Source organism: Aegilops tauschii, chromosome 2 (genome assembly GCF_002575655.3).
Source record: "Aegilops tauschii subsp. strangulata cultivar AL8/78 chromosome 2, Aet v6.0, whole genome shotgun sequence".
Taxonomy (NCBI): Eukaryota; Viridiplantae; Streptophyta; class Magnoliopsida; order Poales; family Poaceae; genus Aegilops; species Aegilops tauschii.
Window position 1 is genome coordinate 108,277,156 of NC_053036.3, and position 14,369 is coordinate 108,291,524.

At 47.1% G+C, this 14,369-nt stretch overlaps 2 protein-coding genes across 2 annotated transcripts; both read left to right on the plus strand.

The window, feature by feature from the left end:
* The first annotated feature begins 718 nt into the window (after window positions 1–718).
* LOC109743795 (B3 domain-containing protein Os06g0194400) lies at window positions 719–4,582 on the plus strand. Its single transcript, XM_020302889.3, has 6 exons — window positions 719–985; window positions 1,074–1,175; window positions 1,724–1,873; window positions 1,954–2,160; window positions 3,308–3,367; window positions 4,336–4,582. Exons 1-5 carry the CDS (start codon window positions 857–859, stop codon window positions 3,350–3,352), a joined length of 633 nt encoding a protein of 210 aa, XP_020158478.1. The 5' UTR covers window positions 719–856; the 3' UTR covers window positions 3,353–3,367; window positions 4,336–4,582.
* A 5,556-nt stretch (window positions 4,583–10,138) lies between these two features.
* LOC109743794 (uncharacterized protein C24B11.05) lies at window positions 10,139–12,517 on the plus strand. Its single transcript, XM_020302888.4, has 8 exons — window positions 10,139–10,395; window positions 10,809–10,874; window positions 10,986–11,051; window positions 11,143–11,240; window positions 11,367–11,492; window positions 11,639–11,833; window positions 11,957–12,022; window positions 12,122–12,517. The coding sequence occupies exons 2-8, from the start codon at window positions 10,829–10,831 to the stop codon at window positions 12,272–12,274; spliced, it is 750 nt and encodes a 249-aa protein (XP_020158477.1). The 5' UTR covers window positions 10,139–10,395; window positions 10,809–10,828; the 3' UTR covers window positions 12,275–12,517.
* The last annotated feature ends 1,852 nt before the right edge of the window (window positions 12,518–14,369 follow it).

Genomic DNA, 14,369 nt, shown 5'->3' on the forward strand with positions numbered 1-14,369 from the left:
AGATGATGCTTCGTCGCAACACCGATTTCCCGGCAACGCTCCATTGAAGTACCGACAGCTCAGATGATGCTTCGTCGCAACACCGATTTCCCGGCAACGCTCCATTGAAGCACCGGTGTTGCAACACCGTTGCCGGCGAGCATCGACATGGATGTTGCGTTGCAGCATCGTTGCCGGTGAGCAGCACCATGGAAATTGCGTTGCAGCACCGTCGCCGCCGAGCAACACCATGGATGCTCCGTTGCAGTATAGTCGCCAATTTTCCCCCAATCTCAGCCATGGATGCTGCATTGCGATGCAATGTCTCCGCAGTGCCGGCGGTGGTCGATCCCATGAAGAAGAGGAAGGCCGGGCACGGTTCTGGTTGCACAGTAGTCGCCGGCGGCCGCGCCGCATCTCATACAGAGAAGAGATAAACAGGATGAGCTCGATTTGGAAGAAGAGGATAGGGGAGGCGTCGCGGGACCACGAGGCGACGTGGCGTGCGAGCGACCCGACTAATTTCCCAGAGGAATCAGTGGGTTGAATCTAAACGTTTTCCAAATTTTAGTGGGGTGTCGCCGTATGGGATAAATACCGTGTGAAACTAGGGTTAAAAAAGTGGAATTAGGTGAAAAACGAAATATGTGCGGGGGGAACGGCCGTGCGCCGTATGCCGATTCCAAAAAAAAGAGAATGAAATCACTCCATCCCGGGTTTTCACGTCTTTATTAACCTCCTCCTCCTCCTCTGCTTCCCCGCCGAAACCAAAAAACCCTCGTTCCCCACTCTCCTCTGGATTGCCCTCCTCCTCCCTCGGCGGTTTGTTCATCGCCTCTGCTGAAAAATCAAACCCAAAACCAAGAAAGGGGGGAAAATGGCTGAAGCCAACTCGTACGAGGAGCAGCGCAGGAGGCAGGTGGAGGAGAACAAGCGGAAGCTGGAGGAGCTGCGCCTGCACCACCTCTCCGCCGCCGTCCGCGAGGCCGCCGTCAAGCCCAGGCTGGTCCGTCAGATCCGCACCACCCCTCCGCCGTTCCTCTGTTCCTGTCTGTCTTCCATTTCTGAGCAGTCTCGTTTGGCTGGTGTCGCAGAAGAGGAAGGCCCCGAAGCCACGGGACGCCGCCGATGACGCCCCGCCCCGGCGTTCCGGCCGTATCGCCACCCTCCCCGAGCAGCCCGACTATCGCGACAATGTACGTGCTCCGCAACCGAGTGTCCCGTAGCCGATTAGTTCAAAATAAGATCTAATCATACTCCCGCCGTTTCTTTTTAACCCTAAGTCAAGTCAAACTCATGAAGTTTGACTAATAAGTATATAAAAGAAATCAACAGTCACAATACCAGATCAATATCATTAGATCCACCAGGAAATACATTTTCATAGTGTATTTTATTTAATACTTCCTCCGTCCCAAAATAAGTGTCTCAAGGTTAGTACAACTTTGTACTAGCTTTAGTACAAAGTTGAGACACTTATTTTGGGATGGAGGGATTACTACTATATAGTAGATGTCGATGTTTTTTATATATTAAATTTGGTCATACTTTATAAAATTTGACTTAACACAGAACTAATATGTGAAGTAAAAAGAAACGGATGGGGTATGTTGTAACTGATGAAGACCTGGAATAAACCCGCAAATCTCACTAAATTTCCACCTTAAGGCACTCCACCACTCAAGAGGTGGTTCTCCCAAGGATCCCATTTTATTTTCCTAACGAATACAAGAATAATTCTCAGGTAAAGCTGGGCACCAGGAAACCATGGCAGCAGAAGGAAGTAAAGCCTGATCATGCGTACGCCATCGCCAAGGCCGAAGAGCTACAGGATGAGCTAGGCTCCGACTACCCCACCTTTGTCAAACCCATGCCCCAGTCTCTTACCTCGCTGGTAAAGCTGAAACTACCACTAATCTACTGTACTGAGAGAGGATTGATTGTTAGATATTGATATGGTGGTGTATCTGGCAGCATATCCCGGCACAGTTCAGCATGGAGCATCTCCCCGACCATGGCATGAGAATGGTTTTGGTGGATGAGGAGGAGGAGGAGTTTAAGGTGTGCTACCGTCCACACAGTAGCAGTCTTGTCGCCGGGTGGAGTGAGTTTGCCGTCGACAATGAGCTGGTTGAAGGTGATTGCTTGGTGTTCCAGCTGATCAAGAGGGCATTGTTCAAGGTGAGATTCTTAGTTGGTTGTCTATGGTATTGAATTTCCGCGGTTGTTTGAGATGCCGCGTCATGATTCTTAAGAAGTTCTGAAATCTGGTTGGGGGGTTATGTTATCTTTTTTTTAGTACACATCTAGATGTGCATCATTCATTTTTCATATGAAGAAAGTGCCGAAAAAGTGCAATTCTTTTTCATATGAAGAAAGTGCCGAAAAAGATGGGGCCAGATACAACATCACACAAAGCAACACAGCATGCGAGGCTAAGTGGACTTCTCATGCCCCAGGTAAACACACCCTAAGCCCTGCAGCACTAGCACACACCCAAAGCTTCGCTTCCTCCTTGATCTGCCTGAGTAAAACTAACAAAAGAAGAAGCTAGCCTACAAAACATGACGAGGACGGCCCTGTAGAGCAAAAACCTGTACAGCTATTCTACATGGTCATTAGATCAAACATGACGAGGACGGCCCTGTAGCGGCAGCTCTCACAAGGTGTTGGTGCTGCCAAGCATCCAGAGTTTGGCCTTGGTGTTGGGGAGTACTACTGGTAGTACTTTTCATGTTATGGTTGCATATAATTGCAGTTTAGATGGTGAAACATGTCACTGATGGATTATCGTGATGATCCTCGGCTCAATGACACGGGCAAACCGTTCTAGTAATTATATGGAGTCTCTAAAATATCACATGGGGAAAACTGGTCCACCCATGTCTACTTGCACAAATAATTGGAACTAGGAAACTATGTCTTGTTATTCACAACACAAAGTATGGGGAAACTATGTCTGGGTGCAGTGGTAGAGTCGAGACCCTGGGTTCTTACCAGCCAGCTTTCAGCACTGGGTACGCCCTTTAGGAAACTATGTCTTGTTATTCACAACACAAAGTATGAGAACGAACCTGTTTCAAAGGCTGATTGTACATGAAATTTGCAAGAAACATACGATTTCTTCAACATCCATGTCTAAAATCCTCCATCCCAAGCAGATATAGGAAAGAGTTCTAAGTTCTAAATATCAGGTTTTGCCTCTTGAGCCTGCCTTCCGTTGTACACCATCCATAACCTGGAGGATCCTATTTTGTAAGGCATTACTGTGGTAAAAGTCTATCTATGCTGCTAACTATGCAACCTCTGTTATGTAATTTTTGTGCAGGTCTACATATTCAGGGCAAGTTCGTACTATGAAAATGACCATTAATGAAGCAGCCGGCAGGTACAGGGTTCTATCAATGGCCTGCGTTGGTTAAAGTCGATGTTTAACAAAATCTAGTCCCATTGTTTTTATTTTGTGTAACGCATTGGCCAAGTTCTCTTAAAAGATAAACTTATAAACTGCTTATGAGTTATTACCAAACTGAACTGTTTTTCCTTCATTTCATCAATAAAGGAAAGCAGTTCAGTTTGGTAATAACTGAGCAGTATCGTAGATTCACAGAGATGGGAAATAAGTGCACCTTTTCCGATTTCCCCTTTCGCTTTGTATTTTTTATCAGCCCAATTTCAAGCTTATTTTGTTACTTTCTGCTCACTTTGTGAAATTGGAGGACCACATTTCATTCAGGGAAAGTTAGCCTCTTTACAAGAATGCTTCTTTGCGGCCAAAAGTCTGTTGACATTTTATAGGAATATACTGAATCATGGTCCGGATAGATTTGTTTGTAGCAACGCATTTTATTGTATCAGATGTTCCATGCAGCATTCTGCTGGTCCTGCCCTTCCTGAGACCAGTACTTGAACTTTGCATTCATTTTCTTCTGGATAAATTTGTACTTTGGTACTCATGTTCCTTGTATGTTTAGTTCACTTTTGCAGACATATACTCCCTCTGTATCACTAGTAGATGTTTAATTTTTTTCTGTATCAACATGAAAGGTACACTCTTGGCTGATGTTGGAAAAACCAGTTCCCATATCAGCTAAACTAGAAATTTTATAGTGTTTTGTTGTTGTTCAAACCAAAGACTTTATTAACCTCTGGGCCTCTTTGCAAGTGAATGCACACATTTTGTTGTTGACCTTCATGTATTCATTGTCTTATATCCGAGGTTAAACCATTTACATGTCCTGTTTCTTATTTGTTGACAGCGCCTTTTTTCAGGTCTTTTAGTGATTCAGATCTACCCTCAACCGAATCCCCGACAAGCTTACAAATGGCTAATGTTCTAATTTTTTAACTTTGCAGGCTCCTGGTTGCTTCATGTCAACTTCTCTTGAACTTCCACAGTTCAGAAATCCGCACTATGTCAGGGGTTAGTTATGTATGTATGGCAACTGTCAGGCATTATTAGAATCTCTCGTGTGGCTGCAAGTCGTATGGTAACTGCCGGCATCTTGTAAAGTTTGTCCTGTGACGGCAGGTGCGAAACTTGACATGTGATCTCCATCATGATTGATATCCCTTCGATTCCTTCTGTGGACGAACAGTTTAATTGTTGTCGTCGGTTCTAACACCCCCCTCCTTGACCTCCTGGTTCATCCTCGTATCATCGTTGTCTGGCTACTATTTTACTCTTGGGCGTCTGAACACGTAGCAGTAAAACAACTTACTTCCAAGGTTAAATGTGAATGTATATGGTTTTACGGGTTAGGAGACCAAGGTATATAGAGAGAGAGCTGAAGGACAAGACAAGATTTCACTGCAGTGAGATACTGCGTAGGCCAAACAAAACTTCGCACACTAACTTGGGTTCAGGGACCAAATGTATACGGTTTTGTTGACTTTTGAGTCAAAGGATTCGTAAAGGAATTTTGAGGGATTCCAGTCCTTCATTTTTTTTCTTCTAATTTGGGTTTTTTGATACGTACGATTCATTTGTACTATTCCCTCCGTCCTGAATTAATTACCAGATACATCTGTATCTTAACAAATTTAAGACAACAAATTTGGGACAGAGGTAATAGTTTTCATAGGAAAAGTTTCATCCACTTTAACCTAACTAGTAACAATGTACGTGCAATGCACGTTTATATTAGGTAGGATATTAGTTGCATGTTATATTAGGTAAGATATATTTGTTGCAAGTTGGTATTATCGTTACTTTTTTTGCGGAAATGGTAGGATATTAATTACATGCCTGATTTCATGGGATAGCGTTGAATCAAAAAGTGTTTATAACCAATGGCAGTGATGGGTAATTAGAGCGTTAAACGTGTTTGGTGCTCAACATTGGAGCGATTTGAACCGCTAGATAACATGATTTGACGGTCGAAATGATTTGGATCTGCCCCTTTGGGTCTTTTTATATTGGTATAGATGGCAGTGGTGGGTAATTAGAGCGTTAAACGTGTTTGGTGCTCAACATTGGAGCGATTTGAACCGTTAGATAACATGATTTGACGGTCGAAATGATTTGGATCTGCCCCATTGGGTCTTTTTATATTGGTATAGATGTGGAACTCCTTTGTTTACGCGTAAAAAAAACCTCTATTTTTGCTGGGCACAATCAAACACTCGGTACTAATCCGGCGATACTAAAATTGTCATGTCACAACATTCCTATATTCTTACTTTCCACGCGTTTTGCAAATCATATGAATTAAGGAGGCCCTTACAAGTGTGTAGACCAAGACTCAGCCTGTTTGGTAACCTTTGGGAAGGGAATTGGGAGTTCGCGCGAGGGAGTTTATTGAGGGAGTAGGTGTGGGAAATAGAATTTTATTCCCACTCCCTTGTTTGATATATGATGGGAATTAGTTTGGGATGAAAGTCTGTCCTAGAATTGACAGGGTCCTCACAGCGTGTTTAGTTCGGTGGAATTGGAAAGAGGGAATGGTAGTTTGAGGCATAGAGAGTTTAATTTATTTGTTTGTTTAGGTGAAATGGGAAGCAGAGAAGTGAAAGGGGAATTCACATGTAGAAGTCCCACGTATCTATTACCTGGGGAGGGCTGGTAATTGATTACCTGGGGGAGGACTGGTAATTGAGATGGGAAAGGGAATTAGAGTTAAACTCCCATTCCTCTTCCGTTAGTTTGCCAAACAACCTGTCATGGGAATAAATTGGTGGGAATTTGCAACCTCAACTCCTATTCCTCTTCCCACTTAAACTCTCACAGCGTGTTTGGTTGGGGGTAATTAGAGCTAGGGAATGGGAATTGAAGGGGTACGAGACTTTAAATCTATTGTTTGGTCAGAGAGATTGAGAATTCATAAGGGAATAATCATGAGACTTGAGATTTTGACTCCCACCGTTTTATTAATAGGGGAAGGGGTGGGAGTTGGGAGGGAATTGTTTTAGTGAGTCAATCTTAACCACTCATCATAGCTTATTTTAACTTCCTTTGTCTAGTCCTTCGTCAATTCCCACGAACCAAACAAGGGAATACAATCTGTCCATAATTCCTACCCTGCGCCAAACAGAGGACTGGGAATAAAACGACTCATCCCATGTCTAATCTCAATACAACTTCCTATTATAAACTGCCATTCCCCTTCCCAAATATTGCCAATCAGTGGACTTTTATTCTCCTTACCCCTCAACTTCCATTCCCCATCTCTAATTCCCACGAAACAAACACACTGTGAAGAATCAAACGTATACCCTGACAACATTTGAGAGACCAACCTAGACACTGCCAACAATGAGGGACCAACATTGTTAGCACTACTCCCTCCGATCTGTATTATTTGTCGCTCAAACGGATATATCTAACACTGATCGGAGGGAGTATTATAATTCCTGGCATACATATGTGGACACAAATATTTCACCCCCATGTCCAACGAAAAGGCAGGTTCTCTCAAAATTGTTATTACCAAAAGGCAGATTCTCCTTTTGCACGCATCTGCGACTGCAGTTGTTAATATGGCCCGAGGATCATATACAGGCCTAATTAAACTGGATCGTCCCTCGTCACACTCACTTGGTGGCCAGGTAGCTCATCTCCACTAGCACCACCACGCACGCACTGGCCATGACACTGAAAATGAAGGCCGACGCGGCACCCAACAGGAGATGATCCTCTACTCATGTCTCCATTCTAAGAGCAAACTCTAGCAGACCCCGCAAAAATACGACCCGCAAAACGCGTTTGCGGTTTCATGAAAATCGCGTTTGCGGGTCAAAAACATGCGCGGCCGAGCAGAACCCGTATCTAAACCTACATAATTTGAAAGTAGAACCCGTATCTAAACCTACATAATTTGAAAAAAATACTTTCACGGGAGAAATTGCACAAACATAGTTCATCACATGATCAACAAACTACAAGCATAGCTATACTACATACTATGTTAAACTAGTACTAGGGGGATCGGATCTGACGGCGGCGAGGTCGCGGCAACTAGACGACGCCGTGGAGGAGCCGGACGCTCAATCCTCCTCGCCGGAGCTGCACAGATCGACGTACTTCTCCGCCTGCTCCGCGCGGATGCGGCGCCACTCGTCAGCCTTCTCGTTGGCGGCGACCGCCTGCCGCCACTCGAGGGTTTCGAGCTCCTCGGCGTGGCGCCGACACTCCTCCTCCTCGCGCACGCTCCGCTCGGCGATGGCGGCGGCGACGGCGGCGAAGTCCGCGACGTAGTCCTCGGGCCCGACGACTCCGCGGCGGCCGAGCGGAGCGGGCCCCTCGGGCTCCTCCTTCACCGGGACGAAGGCGAACGGCGCCGGCGGCTCCGGCTCCTCCTCCTCGTCCGACCACTCCCTCTTCACGGGGAGGAAGCCCGCGGCGGCGGAGGAGGAGGATCCGGCGTAGGAAGACCGCGCGGAGGAGAAGGACGGCGCGGAGGAGAAAGCCCGTGGTTGGTCCACTTCCGGGCGTCGCGCTTCCTCGCGCCGTCAGACCGGACGCGCCGCTCGCGCTCCGGGTCCCTCTCACGGCCGGATCTGCTGCCGGAGCCGCGTCGGGAGCTCCACATTCGCCCCCACATGGCGGCTGGAGGCGGGGCGGAGGGTCGCCGGCGGCGAGAAATTGGGAGAGGAGAAAGGGGAATCGGGTGGCTCGCGGCGGCGGGGATAGGGTTTGAACCCGCAAAAGGGTCGCGGAACCGCACTTATAGTGCTCGGGGCGTGCGGTTTGCGGGCTGCGGCAAAAAAATTTGTGGGCCGGGCGAGTATGCGGGCTCTGTTCTGGCCGGAAAATTGGCCCGAGCCCGCATACTCGCCGGAATTTTTGCGGGCCGGGCGTTTTGTTGGGTCTGCTAAAGTTGTTCTAAAGAAGCTTTATGCATGCAAACTTGTCATTCTGTCACTCTCACATAAACTCTGCGGCTCATGCTCTCTCCATCTCGGCAAATTTGACAAATTTGACCTGTGGATGAAATCAAATCATAGAATGAACTGCCCGTGAAACTATTTCACGCGGCTGACCTTTTTGTGTGACGCCCGACACGAAGGCACCACACTACACTGTGCAACACCTCACAGATAGGCGCTACACGCCTGGCCAGCGTTGCACCCCAGACTGCCTAAAAATTGCTAAGTCATTGTGCAGAGCCTAAGAGCTAGGCGCTGCACTGTATAGTGTGGCGCCTAGCTCTCAGGCGCTGCACTAGTGGTTGCACTACAAAATGAAGCAACCACTAGTGCAACGCCTAGAAGCTAGGCGCTACATTGTATAGTGTGGCGCCTAGCTCTCAGGCGCTGCACACTGACTTAGTAATTTTCGGATCACATGGGTGCGACGCTGGCCAGGCATGTAGCGCCTATCTGTGAGGCGTTGCACAGTGTAGTGTGGCGCCTTCGTGTCGGGCGTCACACAAAGAGGTCAGCCACGTGAAATAGTTTCACGGGCAGTTCATTCTGTGATTTGATTTCGTCCACAGGTCAAATTTGTCAAATTTGCCCTCCATCTCCATCCCCATCACACGCAAAAGGATAACCAGATCAAAACAGAGAGCTCGATGCAAATCGACGCGTAAACAAATGCCGGGACGAAAGCGATGCGATCTTAGTCTGATCATCACCACCCCGGGCGCGCTAATAAGAAATGGTAAGCCGCCGCCTCTTCAAAACTAGGGTTCTTTGCCTCCCATCGGCGCCGGCGCCGGTCCGTTCCGCCTCCGGTGGCCTTAGGGCCATGGAGGCGGAGTGGATCTCGGCCCTTGCCGGTGGAAGGGCTCCGTTTTCATATCTTTTTTCGAGCTTTGTTAGGGTTTGGGTTCTGCTCAGGAAGGCGAGACGGCGGCGGCTCCCTGGAGATGGAATAAAGGTCTCTCCGTCTAGTCTCCGTTCCGGTGATGCGTGTAGCATCATCGGTGGGCGTGTGGAGGTGTGTCTCCGGCGGATCTGTCTTTGGTGGATTTGCTCGGATCTGTTCGTCGTTCGTCTTCGTTCGTGTGTCTTCAGGTTGGATCCTTTTGATCTACACTTTTCATCCGCGGCGGTTGCTGTTCTGGTGCGTTGGTTCTATGGGACCTTAGCACGACGATTTTCCGGCTATCTACTACAACAATGTTTGCCCGGCTCCGGTGAGGGAGGGGCGATGACAGCGGCGCGCCTTCGGCTCGCTTCAGTGTTTGTAATCATCGCTAGGTGGTCTATGGATCTGGATGTAATTTTTATTATTTCTAGAGTTTGTTGTACTACCATGATGGAAGATGAATAGACTGAAAGTTTTTTCGAAAAAAAATAAGAAATGGGACACACGTCTCCTGGCTTTTTCACGCTCGCGATCCCACGGTCGAGAGTCAACAAATCACCATACCAATGAGTCATACTATAGGCCATGACGCACGCCGGCCACGAGTGGATTCCTCCACACCGAACCCTACACTCATAGTTTAACGGCAATGCCACATCACCGATGGCTACCCGATCGTCCGCTGGCTTGGTCGGCGGCGCCCAAGCTGAACTAAACCAAAGTATATGTGCTTTTGAAGGAAATTGTTGGCCGATCCGATCCTATCCGACGCCAACTCCACCAGTATGATTATGAACGATCGATAATCAGAGCGGTCGCTGTCCAGCACGTCGTCGTCCCCTCGCGTAGGAGAGCACTTTGCCGAGCAGAGAAAGAAAAGAAGCGGGAGAAGGCAGGAGCGGAGCCGGCCGGTGGTGGCCAATAATTTGAGGCTCGGCTCCGTGGTGCTTCCATCATCGGATAGCACCCAACCACCGGACCGGTGTCACCTTCCAGAGACCAGATAAATCCCATCCTCGTCATGTCATGTGTTGCGACTCTGATGATCCTTGTTGTATAAATAGAGGGGCCGAGCTAGGCGAAATGGCATCCACTACTCACCTCACCTGCGTAGCGTGCGTGCAGCTGGTGCCCTGTCTTCCACTCCTCCGTTCATCGTCTAGGTACATGTGCATGCCATTGCTGGGTTGATTACAGCTTACTGGCTCAGTTGTTGTTTCTGCCTCGACCTTCCATCTCTTTCTTGCTAGTTTGTTTGCTCACTGGCATGCTGACGCTAGTTCGATCATCTAGTTTGCCTCCGTTGTTTTATCTGCATCAGCTCGCGAGTTCAGAACCTCTGTCGGGGCAAACTCTCTTCTCTATTATGATCATGCCTTCTGCGGCTGGTTGTACTGATGCAGGTAGTAAGTAAGAAAGAAAGAAACACGACCGGTTGCTAGGACAATTCTGAACAAACTGACATGCTCACAAGAAAATACGAGCATATAGCAAGAGAAGAGTGTATTAGTACTCCTCAGCAGCTCCCCAAATTAAACGTTGTTTCGCTGACGACTTTCTTTCGTCACGGTTGCAGACGGTGTCCACTCCGTGAAGATGGAATCCTACGCCAACGGAGCCAAATTCGATTGCCTGCTGTTTGGTACGTCTATAACTGACGGTTCTTTCATTGCACTGCTATCTTTCGATCATGGAGTTCTCTGCCAGAACTTTGTTTCTGAACCCCTTGTTGATTGTTTCTTGAAATGTTCAGACATGGATGACACCCTCTACCCACTGAGCTTAGGGATCAACCTAGCCTGCCGCAAGAACATCCAAGGTAAGTGGTACTAATAAACTTACACCAATCCTCTGTTTTCATGCTACAGAATTTGTGTGCTCATATACTTGTAGTATCTACCAAATCGCAGACTACATGCTGAACAAGCTTCAGATCGAGGAGAGCCTGGTCCCCAAGATGTGCCTGGATCTGTACAAAGAATACGGAACCACGATGGCCGGTCTGAAGGTATATATGCCCCCAGAACGCTCAGATTGCCATTTTTCTCCTACAAGTTTCTGCTAGTTCATGTACATAGTCTTCAAGCTACAGATTACGTTTCTAAATAGTTTCATAATCCTGTTCATGTGCCAGCTTATGGGCTACGATTTCGACTACGATGAGTTCCACGCCAGCGTGCACGGTAAACTGCCCTACGAGAAGCTGAAGCCGGACCCCGTCCTGAGGAACCTGCTGCTTTCGATGCCACAGAGGAAAATCGTAAGCTCATGATTCCCTGCATCAAAATCGTTCTGATGTTTCTTGCTGCATCAGCAAAAGAAGTCAACGACAGTTAATTGCTGCATCTGTTTCAAGCACCGAAAAATTGCTTCAGCAGTTACAGTTTGTTGTCCCATCCACTGCAGATATTCACCAACTCCGACGAGGCTCACGCGGCGACCGTCCTGGAGAAGATGGGCCTGGAGGGGTGCTTTGAGGGAATCATATGCTTCGAGACCCTGAACCAGAAGAATTCAGGTGACAAGAGGGTCCTGTGCAAGCCGTCGCTGGAGTCCATGGAAGCCGTGGTGGAGATCGCCAAGCTCGACCCCAAGAAGACAGTAAGCAGCTCAGTCATGGATTCCCTCGTCGCTTCTCCGCACCGCAGAACTGCAAAGCTACAGCTGCAATGGCCGTCGCTCAGTTTAGCAGCAGTGACTGACGAAACTGCCTTCGATTTGCAGGTGTTCTTCGACGACAGCCCGCGCAACATCGCCTCAGGAAAGGCGGCAGGCTTCCATACCGTCATCGTAAGCTCTCACAGTCCTTGCGTTAATCCCCACACCACTGGAGTACACGTCAGAAACTGATCAATAATGGCGAACACACAATCTGAAACGCTTGTGCAGGTAGGGAGCTCGGCGCTCGTGCCCGGGGCGGACGTGGCGCTGGAGAGCATCCACAACATCAGGGAGGCCCTGCCGGAGCTCTGGGAGGCGGGCGGCGACCACGTCGTCGACATCCGGTCTGCCGCCGTCGCGGAGACCACGGTGCTCGCGTGAGCCGCCGGCGCTGCCTGCCACATGATTGATATGCTTCGTCCGCCTTGACTTATGTATTAACAGAAAAATGGCGGAGGCGAACGGCTGAATCCAGGGAAAACCCGTATATGGTATGGTTTACTCGACCATAATCCATGGTGATCAGTGATCACTGATGAATGCGTAGGTATTGAATGTACAGGTGTACTACTTGTGTAGAGATGTGATCGAAACACATTAATAATAAGCACCGTAAATTCGTAAGGGTTCGCTCATTCAGACGGAAGCAATGGAAAAATTGCACATGCCATGTGATATTTGTCTTTTTTAGTAAAAGATCCATATCTATTATACAAGTCCATTTTGTTGGACAAAGTATCTCAAACACAATAAAAATTACATTGCAGAGGTTCGTTGTTGAGCAGCGAAGGCGCTGCGAGCCGCAGCTTTGTAGTGGCATCAACGAACAAACGGCGATGACTAATTTCTGGGCCGAAAGGGTATCAAAGCGAATCAAATGGGCTGCTCATCGACATTGCCTGTTACTTTTCAAACAAGAATTGCAAATATGTTTTTTTATAAATTTATTTCGATTTATAAACATGAAAATGTTCATGTATCTACTAAAAATGCCGTCGCCCGCTTTATATACAGATAAAGTATCAACTAGCACAAAAGAACCATACAAACACACACCGACACTACTCGGAAACCAACTATACAATAGAAGTTCACACCGGCAAACAGGAAACTAAAAACATGGACAAAGCAAAGCTAAATGAAGCACTAAATCAAAGGAGCTTGCTTTATCCTAGCAATGAGCACAGGCTTCCCGAAGCGCCAGGACATCACTGATCAATCAAAGCCACCGCTCCCTTGGCACACTCCAACAGCTGGGTCGGGCGATGTAGGAAGATGACATTAGCTTGAAGAAGGGGTCCAAATGACGACGCTTCCAAGGAAGAGCACAAAGCCCACGAAAGACGCCGTCGTCATCTCTGTCTAACCATGGTCAAGCATGACATTTACCGCACCCCACTAGCCAAACCCCGAGTCCCGCAATGGCAACCAACAATCACACCAATTCATCTTGGCTGAAGGAGACCACCGGCAGCCTGCTGGCTCGACGTTGATCCCGGCAACCCCCTGGTCCTACAGGGAAAAAAGGGGAGGCGAACAGTTGAATCCAGGAAAAACCTGTATATGATATGGTTTACTCGACCATGATCCATGGTGATGACTGATGAACGCGTAGGTGTTGAACGTACAGGTGCACTACTTGTGTATTGATGTAATCGAAACACCTAGTAATAAGCACCATAAATTCATTGACGGAAGCAATCGAAAAATTGCACGTGCCATGTGATATTTTGTGTATCCTTTCTTTTCTTTTGAAAAAAAATCAGATCTATTATAAATAAAAATTCATTAAAATAGTACAAAATACCTCAAGCATAATAGAAATTACATATATCCTTGTTATAGAGAAAAAGAACACTGGACAGGGACCTCGAATTGGTAAAGGTTCGTTGTTGCGCGGAGGAGGTGCTGCGAGCCGCAGCTTCGTAGTGGCTGCAACGAACATATGGTGATGACTAATTTCTACATCCGGAAGGGTATCAAAGCGGAATCAAGATGGCTGGTCATTGACGTTGCCTGTTAATTTATACTTTTTAAATGTATATTTTCCGTAACTATGTCTCTAGACAAAATATATTTCTACTTATAAACATGATCTGAGTATAAACATTCGTATAAAATGAAATGTTAATCTTTTTGAAAATATTGTGCATGTGAAAGAAAAATGAAATGAGTTCATATGTTTGAGAAAAAAATGTTCCTTCGTGTCTTTAAATAAATGTTCATGCATTTGACCAAATGAGTAAACGAGAAAAGAAACAACAACAGGAAAGGTAACCACGATCCCTGTTGGGCCACTCCATAGATGGTAAAATGAATAGTATGCCCCCTACTGTTTGTTGTTGGGCTCGAATGGCCCGTGAAAGCCTAATAGATAGATCTCGGGAGTTTCTGTCTCAAAATAAAAAACAAATAGATAGATCTCGGGAGAATATTCCCCTTATCTTGCGCTCTTTGTAGTAGTACCCCTCACGCA